The sequence below is a fragment of the Octodon degus genome, unplaced genomic scaffold (assembly GCF_000260255.1).
Source record: "Octodon degus isolate 3935 unplaced genomic scaffold, OctDeg1.0 scaffold00267, whole genome shotgun sequence".
Lineage (NCBI taxonomy): Eukaryota > Metazoa > Chordata > Mammalia > Rodentia > Octodontidae > Octodon > Octodon degus.
In genome coordinates, this window is record NW_004524843.1 from 1411986 (window position 1) to 1436473 (window position 24488).

Here is a 24488-nt window from a genome sequence, read left to right on the forward strand (position 1 = left end):
TTCTACATTCTACCTATTACATTTTGTCAAATGACATGTCAAGAATTGTGAAAAATATTATTTATAAGATATTGTTAACTTAATATCTGTGGTAATGTTCTTAAAAATAGAATACTTGATATCATTTTTAATAAGTTTATTGGTACAATTTACATGGATAAATAGAACCTACTCATAAAAGAGAATTTGTATATGATATAATCATTTGCATATGATATAATCTTGATTTCTCTTTTTTCCCAGTCTCTTCCCCTCCATTAAACCCTTATTACTTCCTTTATTTATAAAATGTTATTACCACCTTACCTATTTTATCTTAAAATTATGTTTGTTTCCTTTCCCCTTCTCCCTTCCTGTTTCCTTTTCCCATTTGAACAATTTCTACTTCATATATATATATATATATATATATATATATATATATATCTTTATATATATTTTGGTCCTTATTTACACTTTCAGTTTCTCACACAAGAAAAACTGTTTGTCATTTACACATGTGTGTCCAATTTATTTCACTTAAGGGTCTTTTTCAAGGTTCATTCATTTAGAAATGATTGAAACTTATCCTTCATTTTTGCTAAGTCATACTCCATTATATGAAAAAGTCTTTTTTGTTTGTTTGTTTGTTTTTTACCATTTGTTGGCTGATGAGCATTTGGGCTGTTTATAAGAGTTAGCTCTTTCAAGGGCCAGCCAAATAGCTCAGTGGATTATAGAGTCTGCAAGCAGGTGCAGGGGCCACAGGTTAAATCCCCAGGCTTGCCTCGCTGGCCCCAACCCCGGGGCATGCTGAGATGGCAATTGAGACCAAGCATGGTCTCACGAGCCTGTAATCCCAGCTCTTGGGAGGCTGTAAACAGGTGGATCACTATGAATCTGATCTAGTAGTGAGACCCTGAACACCCTGTAGACCCTTCTCTAAAATACAAAACAAAAAAAAAAGAGTTATTACAAATTCTGCTACTAAAATATATGGAAATATATATATTGTCGTGGTATGATGTCTTAAATCTTCTGGGAAGAAACCCAGAGGGGGAAGAGTTGGATCAAATGGGACCTCTCCTCGGTAGTGTCCCAAATTTTCTGATCAAGAAGATAATGGGGCCAAAGAGGAAAGTGATCGATGACGTAGAGTGTGCCTAAGGAGAGTCACATGGGGAGAAGACACTCTCTCAGGCTTTCACAGAGAGCACATTGGCCAAGCATTGGCCGTGACTCATCCACATGACTGACACTGACAAAGGTTCTACAATTGGAGATACAGGATCTCAGGATAAATCCTGAGGGCATTTCACTGACCTTGTCAGACCAAAAAGCTACAACTCTTGTTGCACAGGTCCTGCTTTACCTTGGTCTTAACCATCCAGTAGAAAAGTATGAAGATGAAATATAGGAAGTAAAGCCATGTTGTTATGTTGAGCTGTGGGGGACTCAGGTCAATAATTTCTGACATTGCCAGTTAAACAGAAGACCCAATGCTATTGTGGGCTACTGGACTCTTTTAGAATATTTTGCTGAGTTTACACACCTATAATATTCAACAACGGAACTTAAAAAAATTGGGGTATAACTATGAATGTCCATTTTGTATCTGTGTATTCAAAGTGGTTGGGATAGATATATAGTTGCATTCTCTTAATGAATAGAATGATTTTTTCTAATGGTGTTTGTAAGTAGGATCACAAGTCTGCATCTTGTACAACAATTAACCACTAAGAAGAATATATGCAGTGTATTATTTGTTGAAACTGTACTTTCGATTTGATCTGAAACTGTCTCATTGCTATGTGCTTATCAATAAAACTTTGAAAAGGAAAAAAAACAAACAAACAAAAAAAATGGGACCTCTGACTCTAGTTTTTTGAGGACTCTTCATACTAATTTCTACAGTGATTGCACCTTTCTATGCTGCTCTAAACAGTGGGAGAGGGTTCTGTTTTTTTCTCAGAGACCCTCTAAAATTTATTGTTTGATTTCTTCATAATAACTATTCTTTGTGGAGTGAGGTAGATTGGAATCTTAGGGATTTTTATATTTACATTTTGAATGACCAGTAATGTTGAATAATATTTTCATACAATTATTTGCTGTTTGTATTTCTTCATTTAAGAAGTGTATGTTCGTGCATGATGCTCATTTTGGATGGGGTTTTTCAATTTGAGGGGTTTGGCTTTTTTAATGTTTTTATGCCATGATACGAATCCTTTGTCTGAAGCATAATTGGTTAAATTTTTTCCATTCTATTGTTTATATTTCATTCCATTAGTAATTTATTTTGCTGTGCAAAAGCTTTGCAGTAGGATAAGATGCCAGTTGTTGATTTTTTGTTATATTTCCAATTTTTTCAGGGTTTTGTTCTTGAAATCTTTGACTACATCGTGACTGCAAAAGTTTTACCTATTATCTTTCCTAGCAGATTTAATATTTCTGTTTTAATATTTAGGCCTTTGGTCCACCTCAATTTTAGTATAGTGAACTGTGAGAGACATGGCTTTAGTTTTTGGCAGGTGGAAAGCCAGCTTATGTAGCACCATTTATTTAAAAGCCTTATTTCTAGTTAATATGGTTGGCCCCTTTGTTAAATATAAGGTGTCTGAATATGTTTGGAGTTGTTTCTACATCTTCTAATCTGTTCCTAATCTGTTCCTGGACATTCAACAGTGTTTCTTTCTTTGTTAATTATTATTATTTTTTTTTGGCATAACTGGGGATTCAACTCAGACCCTTGTGCTTGCCAGGCAAGCACTTATTCTACTAAGCCATCTCCCCAGCCTCTCTTTGTTTACTTTTCCAAGTACCTTGCAGTTTTATCATAGTAGCTTTGTAGTATAATTTCAAGTCAGAGATTATGATACCCCTGGCCTTTCTTTTATTGACTAGGATTGTTTTTGCTTTTTTGTGTCTCCTCAGTTTCCAAATCAGTTAGGAATGTTTTCTCTAGATCTGTGAGGAATGCTGGTGGCATTTTGATTGAGATTGCACTGTTTGTATCACAATTATAACAATTTTTGGGGAGTTTGGCCATTTTCACTGTGTTGCTTTGCCCTACCTATGAGTACTATCAAGGTAATACTTTCTTCCAAGAATGATTTTGGGAGTATTGCTTCTCTTTCAATTTCATGAAAGAATGTCAGCAGTACTGACATAAAAATCTCTGAATTTCTTAGAGAATTCAGTGGTAAATCCATTAATATCTGTTTATTTTTGTTATTGTCTGTTTTGGAAATGATGTATCTCCATTTTATGATATCCTCTTCAATCTACTTTTGCAGAATACTATAATTTTATATATACAGATATATATCTTTAAACTTCCTTTATAAAATTGATTCCTAAATATTCCATTTTTTGTAATACTCTTGTGAAAGGTATTATTTCCATAATTTTTCTCTCAGCAAGTTTTATGTCGTGTGATGGAATGTTATTGATTTTGGAGTGATGACTGTATCCAGCCACCTGACTAAATTGAGTTATTAAATCTAGAAATCCTTTTGTGGAGTTTTTGGGGTCTTCAAGGTAGAAAATTATGTCATCTACAAATAAAGATTATCTACCTTCTACTTTTTTATCCTTGTTCTTTTTACTAGTTTTTCTTATCTAATTGCCTTGGCTAAAGTTTCCAGAGCTGTATTGAATAGGAGTGGTAATACTGAGTACCTTCCTTGTTTGAAAATGAAAGCTTTTTTTTTATCATTTCATATGATATCAGTTGGTTTGTCATAATTAGCTTTTTATAGATTCAGATGGATACCATCTATTAAAATTTTAAAGGTTTTCTTTAATCTTGAATGCATGTTGAGCTTTGTCAAATGCTATTCTTACATCTACTGAGATGATCTATATGATTTCTGTCTTTGGCTCTGTTCATATGGTGTATTAAATTTAGTGATTTTCTTATATTGCACAATCTTGAATTCATTGGCTGAATCCTTCTTGGTCCTGGCTTATAGTCTTAAACATTCACTGAAGTTCTGTTTGCAAGTATCTATTGAGGATTTTTGCATTTATGTTCATTAGAGAGATTAGTCTATAATTTTGTTTGTTCATTGGATCCTTCTCTAGTTATGGTATCAAGGTAATTCTCTCTTCCTTGAATGATTTAAGAGCATTTCTTACACTTCAGTTCTATTAAAGAGTGCCAGCAGAGTGCCTTTAGATCTTCTCTAAATTTCTTGTACAATTCATGGTGAATCTGTCACAACCTCCGTGTGTGTGTGTGTGTGTGTGTGTGTGTGTGTGTACATTTTCAATTACATCTTCAATTTCTTTGAAAGATATTCTTTTACTTAAAATTTTCATACCTGCTTGATTTATCTTTGTTAACCCATATGTATTTAGAAATCTTTCCATTTCTTTGGTGCTTTCATCTTTAATAAGTACAGGTCCTTGAAGTAGTTATTCATGTTTTTCTGCCTTTCTTCAGGATTTATTGTGGTTTTAGCATTGTCATTCCTAATTGCATGAATTTCAGTCATTGCTTTGCTCTTTTTTTGTAATATTGGCTAATATTTCCTTAATTTTATTCAAACTTTTCAGAAAACAACTCTTCAATTCATTGATTCTTTGTGTTATTTTTTGTCTTTATTGCATTAACTTCTGCTCTGGTCTTTATAATTTACTCCTACATATGAACTTGGGACTATATTTGTTTGTTTTTAAAAAAAATTTGAAGAAAGTACATGTCAAATTTAAAACAGAAAAAACTTAAAAGTGTTACAGAATTTCAGTTAACAAAGTATTATGAATTTTGTAGCACTTTTTTGCAACACATGGAGTTGTCTTCTATTCTGGTTTGTGTGTAGTTCTCCCCCCAAAGTCTCATGCAGTCATGGGCAGGCTTAAAGTTCATGATTAACTCATGATCTACTGGGATTATGGTTGTGAATGTTGCTGGCATTATGGGTGTGAGATTATGGGTGTGAGTACTGCATTCAACCTGGGGCAGATAGCCTGCATGCAACTTAATGGAGACAGATTTGCTCTCTGTTTCCATTGTTGATGCTACTCCTCCCTTTTCACTTTCTGCTCTTTGCCGCTGCCATGAATGGCTGCCCTCTGCCATGTGTAATCTGCCTTGGAGCCAGTTGAATATGCACTAAAACCTCCAGTACCTGTGAGCTAAACAAACCTTTCCTTCCTTTATTTTGAGTGTTGGGTATTTGTTCCAGCAATGAGAGAAAAGTAACTGAGACAACTTCCAACCAGTTATTCATATTACCAGCTTACACATATAAAACAAGAAGAAAGAAAAAAAGAAAGAAATGTATCAGAAATTAAGAAGAGAAAAAGTACAAACAATAGAAAAAAGGAGACAATACATTAGGTATTATTGGCTCCTCTCCATAGACCAGCAGACATGCCCAGTAAACTATCCTGCTTACATACATAAATGCATCTCTTCTCCCCACTTCCTCTCCTGTCCTACTCCTGAAATAGGTAACTCTTTCTTTTTGGATAAGTTCATTCCCTTTTCCCATTACCTATTGTACCCTTAAGATTCCATTTTTCTCTTTCAGGTTCTCACACTAAGCAGACAATATGATGTTTGCACATGAGGGTCTGATTTATTTCACTTAAGAGTATGTTCTCTAGTTGCACCCATTTATTGACAAAAGACTCAAATTTATCCTGTTTTATAGCTGTGTAATACTCCATTATGTAAAAATACTGCATTCTCTTTATCCATTTTCAGTTGATGGGCGTCTGGGTTGTTTCCCGGGTTTAGCTGTGACAAACTGTGCTGCTATAAACATGGGTACACATATATGTGTGCTATGAGGTTTCCCATTCTTCTGCAAAAATATCCAGGAGGGCAACAGCTGGCTTGAATGGAATCCTAAATCGTAGCTTTTTAAGGAATCTCCACACTGTTTTCCCTAGTGGTTGTACCAGTCTGCACTCCCACCAAAAGTGGAGATGGTTCCTTTTTATCCACAACTCCTCCTGTATTTGTTGTTGGATGACTTCTTGATGCTAGCCCTTCTTTCAGGGGTGAGATGAAATCTCAGTTTTGTTTTAACTTGCATTTCTAGAATGACCAACGCTGTTGAACATTTTTCATATATTTACTTGCCATTTGTCTTTCTTCATCTTAAAAGTGTATATTCATCTCAGATGCCCATTTTTGAATTGGGTCTTTGAAACTGGGGAGGTCATGATTTTTTCAATGTTCTTTATATGTTCTAGATAAAACATATCTAGAGGGATATTTGTTAGAGGGATAATCAGCTATATTTTTCCCAGTTTGTGGGTATTTCTTTTACTCTGTTGAATATTTGTTTTGAAGTGCAGAAATTTTTCAAAAGAAATGATTCTAATTTGTTGATTCTTTGAAGTATTTTCCATGCAGTTTGGTTTTTGTTCATGAGCTATCTACCTATCCCTATGTCTTTAAATTTTCTACTAAAATTTTCCTCTAGGATATTTTGTGTTTCTGTTTTAATGTTTAAATCTTTTATTGATTTTGACCGTATCTTTGTGCATGGTGATAGGCATGTGTCTAGTTTTAACCTTTCACATGTGGAAAGCCAGTTTTTCCTTCACTATTTATTAACGAGGCTACCTGTCTTCCAGTGAACATGTTTGGTCCCTTTTTCAAAGTTAAGGTGGCTGAGAGTGTTTGCAGTTGTGTCTGCATCTTCTAATTTGTTCCACTGATCATCCAGTCTATCTCTGTGGCAGTGCCATACATATTTCATCACAGTATCTTTATAGTATAACTTCAGATTGGGGATTTTTGATACCTCCTGCCTTTCCTTTGTTTCACAGGATTGCTTTTCATCTTCTGGATCTTTTCTGGTTCCAATGAATTTGAGGCAAGTTTTCTCTAGCAAAGTGAGTTATACTAATGGTATTTTAATGTGGATTTCATTGAATCTGTACAATAGTTTTAGGAGTATGGCCATTTTCACAATATTGGTTCTCTTATCCAGGAGCACAGAGTATCCTTCCATTTTCTCAAATCCCCTTTTCAAGTCTTTTTTCTCTGAGTACCATAATTTTCACTGTATAAATCTTTTGCTTCTTTTGTGTGATTGATTCCTAAGTATTTCATTCTTTTTGGTGTTGCTGTGAAAGGTGTGGTTTCTCTAATTTCTGCCTCAGTGCATTCAATTTTGTGTACAAAAATGATTTTGGGTATTGACTTTGTATCCTGATACATTGCTGAATTTGGTAATTAAATGTACAATCCTTATTCCTTTTGTTTATCTCTCTTGTTTAATTGCTATGGCTAATGTTTCCTGAATTATATTGAACAGGAGTGGAGACAGTGGACATCTTTGACTTGTTCTTGATTTTAAAGTGAAACTTTTCAGTTTTTGCCAATTTAGTATAATGTTGGTTGTTGCTTTCTCATAGATGGCTTTAATCAGGTTGAGATAAACAAACAATCTATTCTAATTCTCTGCAGAGTTTTTTTTTTTAATCATGAATGAGTGTTGGTCTTTGTCAAAATGTTTGTATGCATCTGTTGAGACAATTATATTGGTTTTATTGTTGACTCTATTGATGTAGTGTATTAATTACATTTATAGATTTGCATATTTTGAACCATCTTTGTATTCCTGGAATGAATCTCACTCAGTCATTATGTAGAATCTTGATTTGTTGCGTTCCATTTGCTAGTATTTTATTGAGGATTTTTGCATCTATATTCATTAGAGAAATTGACCTGTAGTTCTCTTTGTTAGTGTTTTGTTTTGTTTTTTAGTTTTAGAGTCATAATGATTCTTGCCTTTAAGAATGAGTTTGGTAGTATTACTTCTCTTTAAATTTCATTGAAGAATTTAAGAAATGTTGGCATTAAATCTTCTCTAAATTTCTTATTAAATTCTGCTTTGAATCCAGTGGTACCTGAGTTTTTTTTTTCTTTTTAAAGTTTTTACTATATTTTCAATTTTGTTTCAGGCTATTGGGGTATTCAGAGTTTGTATATCTTCTTGACTTAGCTATGGCATTTCGTATGTATTTAGAAAACTGTCCATTTCCTCTGTGTTTCCAATCTGTGAGAGCGAAGTTCTTGGAAGCAGGTATTTATGTTCTGAATTACTATAAGGTCTGTACTGATTTCACTCTTTTCATTCCTTATTGCATGAATTTGGACTTTTTTCTTTCTTTCTTTTTTTTTATTATATTGGCTAGGGGTTTATTAATTTTATTTATTTTTCACAGAATCAAATATTTGATTCATTTATTCTTTGTATCAGTTTCTTTGTCACCAATACATTAATTTGCACTCTAATCTTAATAATTTCTTGCATTCTCTGTGCTTTAGACTTAACTTGCTCTTCTTTTTCTGACTGGGTTTCATCTCTATGTTTCTGTATTTGATTCTTTACTTCAGGTACTATGAGTTCAGAGAATTCTTTTTTTATTTCAGAAAAGAATTCCACTCTGAGTTCCTCTATAACTTTCTGCTGTTGCTTATTTACTATCAACGCTATTAATTCATACATTTGAGCTGAGCTAGTGTCCTCTGCGCTTGTTCTGGGTGGGCATTGGGTTTCCTCCATATGTTTCTGCATTTGATTCTTTACTGCAGATGCTATTAATTCAGGGATTTCTTTTTTCATTTCCAATCTGAGTTCCTCTATACCTTTCCGCAGTTGTTTCTTTATTTCAGAAGCTGTTGATTCATTAATTTCTGCTGTGTGACTCCCAATTTGTTCTGTGTTAGTGTCCTTTGCGCTTGTTATGTGTGGGCTTGGGGTCTGAGATTGCATTTGCTCCTTCTTGTTGTCATTTTGTGTAGCACTTTGGTTATATAACCTTAGCACCTATGAAATTCAGATGCAAATCTACAAAGTTTGGATTTACACAGCTGTGCCTGGCTTGAGTCTGGCTGCTGTGCTCAGCTCTCTCCTGCTGCTGCCCTTGGTAGTGAACCTGTTGTGCCCCTCTGGAAAGATGTTCTGCTCCTGAACTAGCTGGATGGTTCTGTCCCCTACTCTCTCTGCAGGGATTGCAGCTTCAGGGTTTCACCCCAGACCAGTATGCCAGGCCTGAGCTGAGTCTGAAGGGGACAAGGTGGAGTAGGGGGGAGAGGCAGCTCTCCCACACACTCACTGGGCCTGGCCTAGGACTGGATCTCTCTTCTTTTTCTAGTAGCTTGAATTGTAGCATTAGAATGTTTATTTGGTCTTGTTCTGTTTTCCTAATGTGTGAATTTATCACTACAAATTTTTCTCTTAAGACAACTTTCTTTGCATCTCACAGGTTTTAGTAGGATGTATCTGCATTTTCATTTTATTGTAATATTTGTGAGTTTAGGAGGTTATTTAATTTCTATGTGTTTATGATGGTTTTGTAGTTTCTTTTGTCAATAATTTAGAGGTTTATTGCACTGTGGTCAAACAGTATGCATGGTATAATTTCAATTCCTTTGTTTTTCTTTTTTGTAGAACCAGGGATTGAACTCAGGCCCTTACACTTGCCAGGGATGCACTTGTTCTACTGAGCCATCTCCCTGGCCCAATTTCAATTCCTCCGCATTTATTTGAGAGTTCTCTGTGTGCTAGAATATGGTCTATTTTAGAGAATTTTCCGTGTGTAGCTGAGAAGATTGGGCTTTCTTTTCTTGCTGGGTGAAAAACTCTATAATATTCTACCAAGTCAATTTCTTCACAAATTTGGTTTAGTTCTGTTATTTCTTTGCTGATTTTTTTTCCTAGATTCCTCATTACTATTGTATTATTATTCATTTGAATTTTTCATGTCTGTTAATATTTGTCTCATGTTGGTGGGTGCTCCTAAATTATGTGCATATATATTTATAATTGCTATCTCTTTCCCTTGCAGTTTTCCCTTAACAAGTATGTTAAGGGAAAACTGCTTCTTTATCTCTTTGAATGATTTTTTGTTTCAAGTTGATATTGTCAACAACCATGATAGCTATCTCTGCTTTTTTTTCTGATTTCCTGTGGCACTGAAGACTATTTTTCACCCTTTGACCTCTTCTATGTAAATTTCCTTGGGAATTAAATGTGTTTCTTGAATGGAGCATATTGTTGGATTTTGTTTATTAATCCACTCTTGTAGTTTGTTTCTTTTGAATGAATTGAGGCCATTTACATTGATGGTTATAACTGATACATATTAGCTTGTGTTTGCCATGGACAGTCCTATAATATTTTTTTCTTGTGTCTTGTTTTTATTTATTATTCTTTTTCTAAAACAAACATTTACTTGAGAGACAGTATGGCTGTAATTGTTATGTCATGACAAGTAGTACATATTTAGAAGACCAGAATGACAGGCATTCCAGGCATGCTCCTATTATTACACCTTGCTAATTTCAGTGTAGTTGCTTAGTTCACATGTATCAGCATGTATAGTTAGTCATCATGATAATCCTACCAATTAACTGCTGATTTCAAAAACCTGCTGAAGATTCTCAGGATCATTGCCTTAACCATCTTGTGCATATAAATGTTTGGCTTTGCCCCTGTCATGTTTCCTAACTTTTCTCCATTCCCTTTCTTCATTGTTTAATCCTTAGGTTCTCACTTTCCTTTTAATTGCATTATACCTTTCTGTTTTTATTTCTTCTTTTGAGTCTGTCACATGGGATATTATTTTTCACCCTTTGACTTTTAGTTTATGATTTTTCTTAATTAAAGGTGGTTTTTTTGTATGTACTATGTTGATGGATCATACTTCTTAATAAATTCTGCCTGTTTCTTTTGATTAATGAACTGACATCACTTACCTTGATGATATAACCAATATGTACTGGCTTATTCTTCTTTTATATGTCTTTGTAATCCTATCTTTTCTCTCTATTTAATTGCTTTTTCTGCTTGTGGCTTTTTTGCTGATGTCTTACAAATGTTATCTTCATTATGTCTTCCTATAATACTGTAGCATTTTAGAGATCTTTCTTGCTTGTCTTGAATTTCTTCATTTGTTGTGTGTCATGGAAGTATCTTATATTTTAATCTTTAAAAAGAATATTTTATTTATTTATTTATTTATTTATTTATTTGGTACGGAGTCTCACTATGCAACTCAGACACATAGTGACCCTCCTCTCTCAGCCTCCCCATATCTGGAATGAATGGTGTGTGCCACCATGTCTGGTTTCGGTGACTGGCTCTGCACAGGGCCAGCACAGCATGCAGTACTAGAGATCAAACCTGGGTCCTAGTGCTTACCGGGCACGGGTTTAGACCACTGAGATATCTCCTCATCCCGGAAGTATCTTATTTCTACATTAAATTTGAAAGATAGTTTTGTAAGGTACATCAAATTGATGTTGAGTTTGTTTTGTTATAGGGACGTGACATACTTCAAGCTCTCATTCATTTGAAGGTTTGTGTTGAAAGTCTTCTGTGATTCTGATGTTCTTCCCTTTAGAGGTGATTTGTTTCTTTTCTCTTAACTTTTAATAGTGCCTTCTTATGCTGAATTTCTGGAATACTTATTATTATATGCATTGGTGTATATTTAGCATGGTAATTGCTATTTGGAATTCTGTATACCTCACTTACATATATGCAAAAATTTTTATCCATGATTCTAACATTACTTTTGTGAAGAAGACTTTTATGACATTTTTCTATTGCTGTCTGTCTCATTGCCTCTGATCAATCTTATGTTCTTCATTTTTGCTTTATCTTGTCACTGTTGGATTGATATTTTCATGCCCCTTGTTATCTATATCTTTCTTTTTGTCATTACTAATCTCAATTTTGTCTTCCAGATTTTATATATTATACTTGCCTTTATTCAATTATTGTATAACATTCAATTGGATTTTTAATCTCTTGGATATCTGTTGAGATCTATCCTGAATTTTATTTATTTCTGATGTGAGTTACACATGGTTTCTATCATTTTCTTAAGCTCTTCTACTTTAATATATTAATCTACTCCAGATATTATAGTAGGACAGTTTCAATAATAAATATATTGCACATTGTTGTTTCAGTGGTTATTCATTGTACAAGATGCAGACATGACATCCCATCCACAAACACTATGGAACAAATCTTATTCATTGAATTGAGAGAATGTAGCTGTATATCTATCCTAATGATTTTGAATATACAGATACAAAATGGTCATTCATTTGTATCCCCTTTTTTTGTTTAGTTTTTGTCAGAGAAGGGTATTCCACTGTCATTTAAATATTGTAGGTATGTGAACTAAGCAAAATATTCCAATATAGTCCAGTATTCCATACTAGTAGTAGGTCATCTGCAAGACTGGCAGTGTCAGAAGTTGTTAACCTGGGTCCTTTACAGCCCAGCATACCAACATGGCTTCTCCCCTTATGCCTAGTTTGTATACTTTTCTGCTGGATGGTTAAGACCAAGATAAAGCAAGACCTATACAACAAGAAATGTAACTTTCCTATCTGACAAGATCAGTCAAGTCCCCTCAGGATTTATGCTGAAATCCTGAACCGCAGTTTGTAGATCCTTTGTGAGTGTCAGCCATATGGATGAGTCACGGCAATTGCTTGACCGATTTAATCTCTGTGAAAGCCTGAGAGAAGTTTTCTCTCCATGTGACTCTCCTTAGGCACACTCTACATCACCAATCACATTCCTCTGTGGCCCCATAATCTCTTGATCAGAAAGTTTGGGACACAGCTGAGCTTCATGATGTTACAGTACAGGTTCTCCTAAGCCCTGAATCTTCACTGAATTTGAAAGGTTAGGGCCAAAATGTTGACTGACCTTGCAGAGATTCTTTTCTTCTAATATTTGGACTGTAAACTGAGGTTGTTAACCCTTCAGAAGAGAAACTTAATATTACCCTACAACATAAGCAGTTGGGTTTAACCTAACTATCTGTCTGAATATTAAACATCTTAGGCATAACATGGAACAGGTATTTTCCATCAAGTATTGATATGTCAAACTTTAAGTCTCAACAGAATATGAAGAAAAAATTAAAAAATAAAAAAGTTTAGATATATGAATAAACAATTCCATATTTTTACACAGAAATTTAGAAATCTAACCATATACACCATTGTAGCAGGACAGTCCTGGGACACTTTTTTTCTTGTCTGTATTTTTCATTCATTACCCCCTTTTTTTTTTTTGAACAAACGTTTACTTGAGAGACAGTATGGCAATAATTGGTGTGTAATGACAAATAGTGTGTATTTAGAAGACCAGATTAACAGGCATTCCAAGCATGACCCTTCTATTACACATTGCTATCTTCAGTGAACTTGCTTAGTTCACAGATATCAGCATATATAGTTTGTCAGGGTGAGAATCCTATTAACTGCTAGTTTCAAAAATCTGCTGATGTTTCTCAGGATTATTGCTTTCCCATTCTTGTGTATATAAATGTATGGCTTTCCCCCGTTATGTTTCCTAGCTTTTCTCCTTGCCCTCTCTTCCTTTTCTAATTCTCAAGTTCTTGCTTTCCTTTATATTGCATTATACCTTTCTATTTGTATTTCTTCTTTTGAGTTCTTTTACAAGGGAGACTGTACAATATTTACACATGGTGTCTGGTTTATTTCACTTATGAGTGTATCTTCAAGTGGCATCCACTTAAACAGAAATGCAGCAAGTTTGTCATTCTTTATAGCTGAGTAATACTCCATTGTATAAAAATACCTCATCTTTTTCATCCATTCCTCAGGTGGTAGGCATCTTGGTTGTTTCCATGATTTGGCTATTACAAATTGTGCTGTTATAAACATAGGTACACATATATCACTATGATATGACATTTTCAGTTCCTCCGGGAAAATTCCCAGTAGGGGGATAGCTAGCTTGAATGGGATTTCCAGTCCTAGTTTTTTTAAAGATTCTCCACACTGATTTCCATAATGGTTGCACCAATCTACATTCCCACCAGCAGTGGAGATGGGTTCCTTTTACCCCACAGCCTCTCCAACATTTGATGTTAGTTGATTTGTTTATGATAGCCATTCTTTGTGGGGTGAGATGGCATCTCAGTGTTGTTTTAATTTGCATTTCATGAAGGGCAAAAATGTAGAGCATTTTTTCATATATTGATTCACTTCTTTAATTTTGTCCTCTGAGAAGCATGTGTTCATCTTGGATGCCCATTTTTGGATTGGTTTTTAAACTTAAGGGCCCTAATGGTTTTTAGTTCTTCATAAATTCTAGAGAGCAGAACTCTGAGTGCTTATTAGTTAAAATTTTTTCAAAATTTGTGAGTTGTCTTTTAACTTTGTTGGTCATTTCCTTTGATGTGCAAAAACTTCTCAATAAGAGGAGGTACCAGTTGTAAATTCTTTCCAGTATTACCCGTACGACTTGATTTTTGTTGATGAACTCTGTACCTATATCTATGTCTTCAAGAGTTCTTCCTACTTTCTCTTCCAGGAGAAAGAGTTTCTGTTTTAATGTGTAGATCTTTAATCCATTTTGACTTTAGCTTCATGCATGGTGATAGACCTGGGTCAAGTTTTAGTTTTTGACCTGTACAGAGACAGTTTTTCCAGTACCATTTGTTAAAGAAGCTATCTTTCTTCCAGTAAGCATGTTTGGCTTCTTTTTCGAAGATAGGTGGTAGATTGTGTTCATAGAGGTTTCTGTATCTTTTAACTTATTTCTTTGTTCCTCAGGTCTATTTTGTTGCCAGTACCATGCTGATTTTATCACGGTAGCCTTGTAGTATAATTTCAAGTCAGGAATTGTAATGCCTCCTGCCTTGTCTTTGTTTCCTAGGATTACCTTTGCTATTCTATGTCTTTTCTGGTTCCAAATCAATTTTAGGAATGATTTCTGTAGGTCTGTAGGTATGTTGGTGGTAATTTGATAGGGATTGCATTAAAATTGTATAGCAATTTTGGGAGTATGGCCATCTTCACAATCTTGGTTCTTCCTATCCAGGAGCAGCAAATAGCTTTCATTTTCTGAAATCCTCTATGATCTCTTTTTTCAGAGTACTGTAATTTTCTTTGAAAAGATCTTTGACTACTTTATTTAGATGAATTCCAAGATATTTCTTTTTCTGCAGTGCTGCTGTAAAAGGTATTGTTTCTCTAATTTCCCTCTCAGTTTGTTTGTTATCTGTGTAGAGGAATGCTATTGACTTTTGGGTAATGACTTTCTATATTGCTATTCTATTGAATTTGTGTAGCAATTCTAGTAGCATCTTGGTGGAGTTTCTTGGGCCTGCCAAGTAAAGTATCATGCCATCTGCAAATAACTTTAATTTAACTTCTTCTTTACCTTTTCTTATTCCTTTTATTTCTCTTTCCTGTGTAATGGCTCTACCTAATGATTCCACAAGTATATTGAACATGAGGTGTGATAGAGTACTTTCTTGTCTTCTACCAGATCTGAGAGTAAAAGATTTCAGTTTTACCCCATTTATCATTATGTTAGGCATTGGGTTGTCATAGATAGCTTTTATCAGATTGAATTAGAGGCCATGTATTCCAATTTTCTGTAGGACTTTGAACATGAATGAGTGTTGGACTTTCTCAACAGCCTTTTCTGTATCAATTGAGATGATCATGTGGTTTGTAGATTTGGACCTATTGATATAGTGCATTACATTTATAGATTTTTATATATTGAGCCATTCTTGCATCCCTGGGATGAATCTTACCTGGTCATAGTGTATGATCTTCGTGATGATTTGCTGTATTCTATTTGCTAGGATTTTATTGAGGATGTTTGCATCTATATTCATGAGAGAGATTGGCTTGTATTTATTTTTTAGTTGCATCTTTCAATGTTTTGGTGTCAGTATAATACTTGCTTCCAGGAACAATTTTGGGAGTACGGCTTGCTTTTCAATTTCATTGAAGATTTTGAAGACTATAGGGATTGTACCTTCTGTAAATTTCTTGTAGAATTCAGCTGAGAATCCCTCAGGACCTGGACTTTTCTTTGTCCGTAGGCTTTTTATTGCATTTTGTATTTCATTGGCTGTTATTGGGTTATTGAGAGTTGTTAAATCTTCTTAATTCAGTTTTGATAATTTGTACCTTTCTAGGAATCTGGTCATTTCTTCTATGTCTTCTATTGTGTGAGAATAAAGTTTATCAAAGTAGCAATAGACAATCTTCTGAATTTCCACTGGGTCTGTGGTAGGTACACCAATTTCTTTCCTTATTGCTACTTGTATTTGAATTTTTTCTTTCTTCTTTTTGATGATGTTACCTAGGGGCTTATCAACTTTATTTAATCTTTCAAAGAACCAGCTTTTTGATTCATTAATTCTTTGAACTGTTTTCTTCATTGCACTTGAATTATTTTCTGCTCTAACTTTTATGATTACTTCCCTTCTTTGGGCTCTGTGTTTGGTTTAGTCTTCCTTTTTTAGATGTTGGAGGTGCATCATTAGGATGTTTATTTGTTCCTGTTCTGTTTTCCAAATGTGTGAGTTCACAGCTATAAATTTCTCTCTGAGAACTGCTTTCATCGCATTCCATAAATTCTAATGACTTGTGCTTGAATTTTCATTGAATTATAAATATTGTTGAATTTCTTATTTAATTTCATCTGTGACCAATTGGTTACTGAACAGGGTGTTGTTTAATTTCCCTGTATTTATGGTTTTTTTCTGTTTTCTTGTCTCATTTATTTTCAGTTTCATTGCACTGTGGTCAGATCATATGTATGGGATAATTTCTGTTTTCTTGCATATACTTAAGCATGACCTATGGACCAGTATGTGGTCCAGTTTAATAAATGACCCATGTGCAGGTAAAAAAATGTATATTCAGCTGTCTTTGGGTGGAACACTCTGTATATGTTCACTAAGTCCATTTGTTCCGAGCTCTGGTTCAGTTCTGCTAATTTTTTGTCTGGTTGAACTATATTTTTGGGGTAAAGGGGTGTTAAGGTCTCCTGTTAAGATTGTGGTATTGGATATTTGATTTTTCATGTCTATTAAGATTTGTCTTATATAGTTGGGTGCTCCCATGTTGGGTGCGTATACATTTATGACTTTTACCACTTCCTCTTGAATTTTTCCCCTATCCAGTATGTAGTGGCCTTCTTTACTTCTTTTGATCATTCTTGGTTTGAAATTGAAACTGTCTGAGAACAAGATTGCTACCCCTGCTTTTTTCTGAGGTGCTGGGGTGTATAGTATTGTTTTCCATCCTTTGTCTTTCAGACTATGAATTTCTTTATAAGTTAAGTGTGTTTCTTGTATACAGCATATTGTTGGATTTCGTTTCCTAATCCACTGTGCCAGTCTATTTATTTTAATTGGTGAATTGAGTACATTTACATTGATGATTATAATTGAGGTGTATTGATTTACAATTGATATGTTATTTACTTGCTGTTGTTTACTCCTTTTTCTCCTGTGTTTGTTTGCCCTACTTAGTGGGTTCCTTCTCTTCTTGTTCGTGGAGTTCTGATCATTTTGGTCCCTTTCTAGAACATCTTTTAGTAGTCTGTGTAGGGTTGGTTTTTTCATTATGAAATTCTTTAGTTGTTCTTTGTCATGGAAGTATTTCACTTCTCCATCAAACTTGAAAGAGAATTTTGCAGCGTATAATAGTCTGGGCTGGAATTTGTTTTCATAGAGAATTTGAAGTACTCTGCTTCTTGCTCTTCTTGCCTTCATGGTTTGTGAAGACAACTCTGCCATTATTCTGATGGGTTTTTCTTTAAGTGATATGCTTCTTTTCTCTAGCGGCTTTCAGTATATTTTTCTTTTGCAGATTTCTGGTATCTTAACTATTATATGTCTCGGTATGTTTTAAATTATTTGGAGTTCTGCATGCTTCAGTTAACTCAATGTCAGATTGTTTCCTCATATTTGGGAAGTTTTCTACTATTACTTCTGCCTGTATTCTTTTTTGCATCATTTGTATTGACCCCTTCTTTCTCACTGATGCCTGCTATTCTCACGTTGTTCATCTTTGCATCATCTTGCAAGTGATGAATTATTTTTTCTGCATCCTAGTTGTTTTTAAGAGATCATTTCTTACCTTTTCACTAGCTACGAAGCCCTCTTCAACATCTGAAACTCTATCTTCACTTTCACTCAAACGGTTTTGCAAGCTTGTGATTGAAATTTTAAGTTCCTCTATGTCTCTTTGACTCTGCTTCATGCGACCTATTTCTTTTCCTGTATTACTCATGAAGGAATCTGTCCCTTTTGTATTCTCTATTTTTTATCAGTGTCTTTTTGAGAAGCAGTTATTAATTCTTTTACTTCAGAGATTATTTCTAGTCTGATTTCCTCTATATGTTTCTGCATTTGATTCTATACTTCAGAAGCTATTATTTCAGACATTTTTTTATTTCAGAGATTAATTCTGACCTGAGTTCCTCTATATCTTTCTGCTGTTATTTCTTTACTTAAGATGCTATTAATTCAGACAATTCAGCTGTGCTAGTATCCTCTGCACTTGTTCTGGGTGGACTCAAGACTACGATTGAATTTTGCTCTTTCTTATTGTCATTTTGTTTAGCATTGTCCTCTGAATTTTTGTATAGAGCCCTGGTGCAGTTATAACCTTAACACCTCTTAAAGTTCAGGTGCAGGTCTACTAAGTTTGAGTTCATCCAGTTGTGCCTGGTTTGTGTCTGGCTACTGTGCTCAGCTCTTTCCTGCTACAGCCCTTGGAGGTGAACTTGTTGTGCCTCTCTGGCAAGATAGTCTACTCCTGGATTAGTTGGTTGGTTTTGGCTCCTAGTCTCTCTGCAGGGACTTCAGCTGTAGAGTTTTACTCCAGGCCTGTATGTCTGGCCTGGGATAGGTCTGGAAGGGTTCAGGGGACATAAGAGAGCACAGATGCTCTCCCACATACTCACCAGGCCTGGGGGTGGGGGTCTCAAGAGCATGGCGGATGTTCTCACTCACAAGGCAGGCTTGGGCTGGCTCTGTATGGGTGGAGGGGTCCCAAGAGCATGGCAAGAGATCTCACTCATGCGGCAGGCCTGGGCTTGGTCTGGAGAGACCCAGCGGGTTCAGGGGAGAACAGAAGTTCTCCCACACAAGGCAGGGCTTGTTTTCATGTAGTAATTGCAGTGTACTTGGCCAAGTCTGGAGGGGTCTGGAGATCATGGTGGAAGTTCTCTTTCAGGAATTTTCATGGATGTCTTCCAATTTCCCCAATGTCACTGTACTCTGAACTTGTTGTGGGTGAACTGGAGTTCTTAGGTTGTATTTTGCTCCGTATTTTGTCATTTTCTATTTTATCTTCTGTGTTGATTCTTGTAGATATCCCATGGTAGATAGCTTTACAATATTAGCAAGGCTTTTCTATGCTACTCTTCAGTTATGTCTTCTAAACGGAGGTAGTTCTTGGTTTTGTGTCTGTCTTAGTTACTTTTCTCTCATTGCTGAGACAAAATACCAGACACCCAAAATTAAGAAAGAAATATTTATTTAACATGCAGCTTGTGGAGGTTTCAGTCCATAATCAGCTGGCTCTAAGGCAGAGTGACACATGGCAGAGGGCAATAGTTCATGGTGGTGAAAAACAGCACAGAAAGCAAGAGCAAAAAGGGAGGACCAGTGGCTGGAGAGCAAGCTTCTCTCCCTTCCTTATATTTCATTCAGGATAGTCACCCCAGGGTGGACATAGCACTCATACCTATTATCCCAGAAGCACTCATACTCATAATTCCAGCACTGGATTATCAATTATGCACAAACTCTAGAAGCCCACCCAATGACTACTTGAGGCTTTGGGTGAACATCTAGGCACACACAATAACAATGTCTATCCCATGAATCTTCTTTCACAATTTATTAATGATAAGAGTGTGATATCAATATGGCTCAACACCCAGTCTTTTGTTACTGGACTAAGCTGATGTTTCTAACTCCCAAAAATCAGTGTTGTCATTTGAGGGTGAAAAACTGATTGCAATATGGATATCATTCAGACTGAGGTAGTATAATTAACAGTAACAATGGCATCAAGCACAGCCTAGTACCTGACAAACTATGTTAACTATTAATTGGATACTTTTGATCATAGGAGAAAGCTTTATAGGTGTATCACAAAATCCAGCCTATACCAGAATTTACATGAAATTCTCCATAGTAAAGAGATTTTACCCAGTATAGAGGGTAAGAGATATAAGGGAAATAATAGAGATTAATGAGGAGAAGCAGTAGAAGGAAGAGTAAAAGTCCAAGAATGTTCACCCAAGTTTTGGGAAACTAGGGTAGAGTGCAGAAGAGAAAGAATGAAATAGAAAGTGAAGGAATATTGAAGTGCACACTTGGCTCCTTCCAGGCCTTGCACAGCTTCCTCTTGCACACCACTGACTTCTCATATATCCTGGTCATAGGGTAGGGTTAATGCTATTGTTCTATCACAGACCAAGGATGTTTTCTACTTGTGCTTCTGGCCCAAGTTTCACTACTGGTTTCAAACCAGGCAGACTCTTCAAGTAGAGCCTAGGTGGTCTCTTGACTTGTGTAGAGATGGTAGGTTTAAAAGCCTTGGATATTTAGTCATCTTAGCTATCCAGATGTTGCACCTCGATGAGAGCCATGAAAAGAACAGCAAGGTTGGATATAATCAGCCACAGGTATATCAGAAGTTTTGTCTATCCAAGCCTTGCATTGAGCAAGCACAGGGATATTTATTGAGAGGCTTAGAAAGTACAAACCATTGGCAAAGGGCAACGTACAATAAGCCCTCTAAATTATGAGATCTGGATCAATTACATACTGCAGTTCTCTTAAGACTTTATTAAAGTACACAAGACTTCCTACTTTGGTCTCTAAAGACAGTTCTGAGAAAACAAGCAGGATTGTTCTGTTCCCAGCAGTTTGCCACCATGTATTGCACAACAATTTGAGAATGTGTAAAGTAAAACATCCTCTTCTTTGTTTATCCTAAGCTTCATCTTCAGTGACCTGTCATGCATCATACAGTGTACAGAAATGTTCATCTTCTATGCCAATCAAAATGAACTTGCTGTGTGCTGCTAAATTAACATTAAATACAGAACTTCATTTCTTCCCTATTTTTCAGAAACAGAAAATTTTTATTATTTGGAAGGAGAAGCAGATGCTCTACTTTGTGGCAACAGAACGGATGCAAGGTGGGTAGTACTGACGTTTTCTTCCATCAATGTAGAGTCATCCAACAGTAGTACTTATTGAATGATTATTCCTTTTTCTACTGCATTCCATGTTGATTTGAATATTTTTTTCTCACTGTATTGTCAATAGCATGCTGAGTGCTAAGGACATAGCTCAGGATTAGGACTTCAGCCTAGCAAGCATGAGGTCTAGGTTCAGTCTTGGGCATCACAAAAGAAAAAAAGAAATAGACCAACAAAATAACTTTTAGAAAAATGCAGAGAAGTTGTCCTAGTTTATATATAGGTAAAACAATAAAATAACATAGACTTCATGTCTTATAAATCACTAAATTTATTTCTCCCAGTGTAGGAGACTCAAGTTCAGATCAAGCAACCTGCATATTTGTTATTTTGTGAGAGCTTGCCTTTGGTTCTGAGAAGGGGTTTGCTTGTTATGTTCTTATAAGACAGAAAGGCTACTGAGCCTCCTCTCAGTCTCATTTTAAGGGTACTGGTCACACTCGTGAGGCCTTGCTTCCTGATGGGATCACTTCCCAACAGCTCCACCTCTTAATTAGCATCTTAGGCTTCAGAATTGAACCACATAAATTCTCACTGGAGCCAAAGTCCAAACATGCAATAATATTAATTCAGACAAATTAAGACAAAGGAGATTGGTTCAAGGTCAAGAAACTAGTAAATCCAAGAGCTGAGAATTCAGAAAGAATCTATTTGTTTTATGTGCATCTCAGCATTTGTGACAATTATGAAACACACACACACACACACACACATTTATTTTCTTTTTTTGAAGAGGAATATTAAAGACATGCCATTATTTCATGTATTTGTGGAATTTAAATCTTTTTAAATTCTTTTGAAGCACTACTTATACATAATTATTCAGTGAGAAAATAAAAACTTTCATGTCTTACTGTTGTATAATTTAAGAATGGTAAATAAATAAGTAGAAACAGGACACTCGAACACTCACCACTGTGACCCTTAAAATGTATTTTTCTTATGTTGCTTTGCTTAGCTAGGATGACTTAAAATGCATCCATAAGATCAGCTCATTTTTACAAATGAGATCAGATTGTAAAAATGTACATCAAGAAAGTATATCATGAGTAGTATAGTTGTATTGCATCACTTACATGTCATGAATTTTTTTTTATCCAGCTGTTGCTGAGCTTCTATTCTTTTCCCCTTATTCATTTGGCGATTCTTCAGAATACAATGATACATTTTAAAGCAAAAAGAAAAAGTCATGCATTGTTTTACCTGTAACAATCATATATTGCTGTATGATAAAATACTCCCCTCAAATTATCACATTAATATAAGAACAAAAACTCATATACTCAGATTCTTACTGCTGTAATAATAGGCTACAACACCCATGTGCTTCACTAGGTAAAAGATGACAATTCCCTGAAAGGAAATAAATATTTAATTTGCTCTTTTTCCCCAAGTACAAGTTCTGCTTCTTAATTATTGATATACTAAATGTTTTGTCGCTTTTAAATAATGGAATCTAAGGGTCTGAGGAAAAATCATATGAAAATTAAAGTTTCCATTATTATAGTTTTATTTTTACCAATACTATATTCCTATAATTGTATCTTTACTGTAGCTTCTGAATTTAAAAATCAATGCTATGATTAGTAACAATATTTTTTTTGAAAATTGCCAAAGTAGTATAAGATAAGTGTTTTCATCACATACACAATAAGTATGTTGGGTGTTGAATACATTAATTAAACCAACTTAACCATTTGACACCGTATGTGAATCTTTGAAAGGCCATGTTACACACAACAAATATATGCAATTTTTATTTGTCAATTAAAACATAAATCAGTGAAAAAATATAAAGTCTTAGAAAACCTATCTATATGGTTCCGTTTTGTTTTAGCTTAATTAATATTATCCATGTGCATCAACCTAAAATCTAACTGATTGCACCATTTTCACTATAAGATTTTGGAGAGAAGACTAACTCCATCCTGTGGCATAAGGACTCCCCTGTTATTCAAGTATAGAATATATTCCACATTTATGATTGGGCTATAATCTGAAAGCCACCTAAGCAGTTCTTTTTTTCCTTTTCTTTGTCTTTAGTCAGTGTCCTGAAGGATATTTGTGTGTAAAAGCTGGCAAAAACCCTGATCATGGATCCTCAAATTTTGATAATTTTGGGTGGGCCTTCCTTGCCCTATTTCGATTAATGGCTCAGGATTACCCTGAAGCTCTTTATCATCAGGTAAGAAGAGAAGAACTTTCTCTGCCTTTAAAAATTGTACCCTACTATCCTTTCTCCAAAACGACCAAATGTATTACAGTGTATTAAATTTTTATATGTGAAATAATTTGAGGATAGGAGAAAGGAGAAGCAGAACTATTGAATGTCAAGTATATGTAGCTGTCATGCTAACTCTATGATTTTATGTGTGGTATCTCATGTCATCATTAAATCAATTCTACAAAGTCATCAGACAGGTTTTGCTCATACTTTTTCAGCTCATTGCGAAAATTATACTCATTCAGTAGAAACAACACTGCGAAATAGGAACTTTGACTTTTCTCCTGGACTAGTGAAATGTGTTATGTTGTTTCTCCATACTAAGCCAGGGAAGTAAGCCACAGGATCATGAGGAGAATCACCTTGTGGTCACAAGATTCTGTTTTGCTAAGCTGTGATGTGGAATAGGTTAGGTTGACCAAAGTCTATTCATAAAAATTATGAAAGTCTGTTTTCCTATCTAATTATATGTACCATAGATTTTCAGAATTGTATAATGCTAATTAAAACAGATTCAATATTACCTAATAAACTATACTTTCAATCTTAATGGTTCTTTGTAATTTGGACCCACATTCTACCCTTCTCATGATTTTACTATCTAAAATTTCCTTTGAAATATGGACTCATCAACATTGTACTTGAGACCCCTTCTCTATCTCAGGAGCTATTTCAGCTCTCCATCCCCCATTCCCATTCCCCAATAAACTTTTCTCTCTTAAAATTTTTCTTTAATGAGAAGTTGTACTACATTAAAATATACTGTATTAATTTTAAATCATCAGAATTAATATCAAGATGTTAGATAAAATTGTTACTCTAAATTCTGAAGTTACTTATAATTAAAGGAGCACTTTCTTTTTCTCTTTTTATTTTTTATTTATTCTTTTTTTAAATGTATTTGTTACAGGGTCTCATTATGAAACTTGGACTCGTAGTGATGTTCCTGTTTTCAGCCTCCCTTGTGGTGTCGGCCTGGGTGGCCGGCTCAGCATAGCCGGGGGTGGGGCCAGCAAGGCTTCTGGTACTGGGAATTAAACCCTGGTTCTTGAGCTTGCCTGAGCAGGTGCTTAGTCCACTGAGCTATTCTGCCAGTCCTGAGCACTTCCTTTTTAAAGTACAACCACTCCATACTTTTTTGTATTTCAAAAGTGGATCTAGAACTCATAGTGTCCTACTACTTAAATATATCCCCAGGATTTTATTTATTTGTTTTG

The 24488-nt window shown here is 35.0% G+C and overlaps 1 protein-coding gene across 2 annotated transcripts in view; it reads left to right on the forward strand.

Annotated features, from left to right (window-relative positions):
• The window catches only part of Scn7a (sodium voltage-gated channel alpha subunit 7), a 112894-nt gene that overhangs the window by 38488 nt on the left and 49918 nt on the right, over window positions 1–24488 (forward strand). For both annotated transcript variants that reach the window (XM_023706625.1, XM_023706627.1), the window contains exons 8-9: window positions 20915–20984; window positions 23091–23232. In XM_023706625.1, coding sequence (XP_023562393.1) covers window positions 20915–20984; window positions 23091–23232 — 212 coding nt within the window. The remainder of the gene's footprint in view (window positions 1–20914; window positions 20985–23090; window positions 23233–24488) is intronic.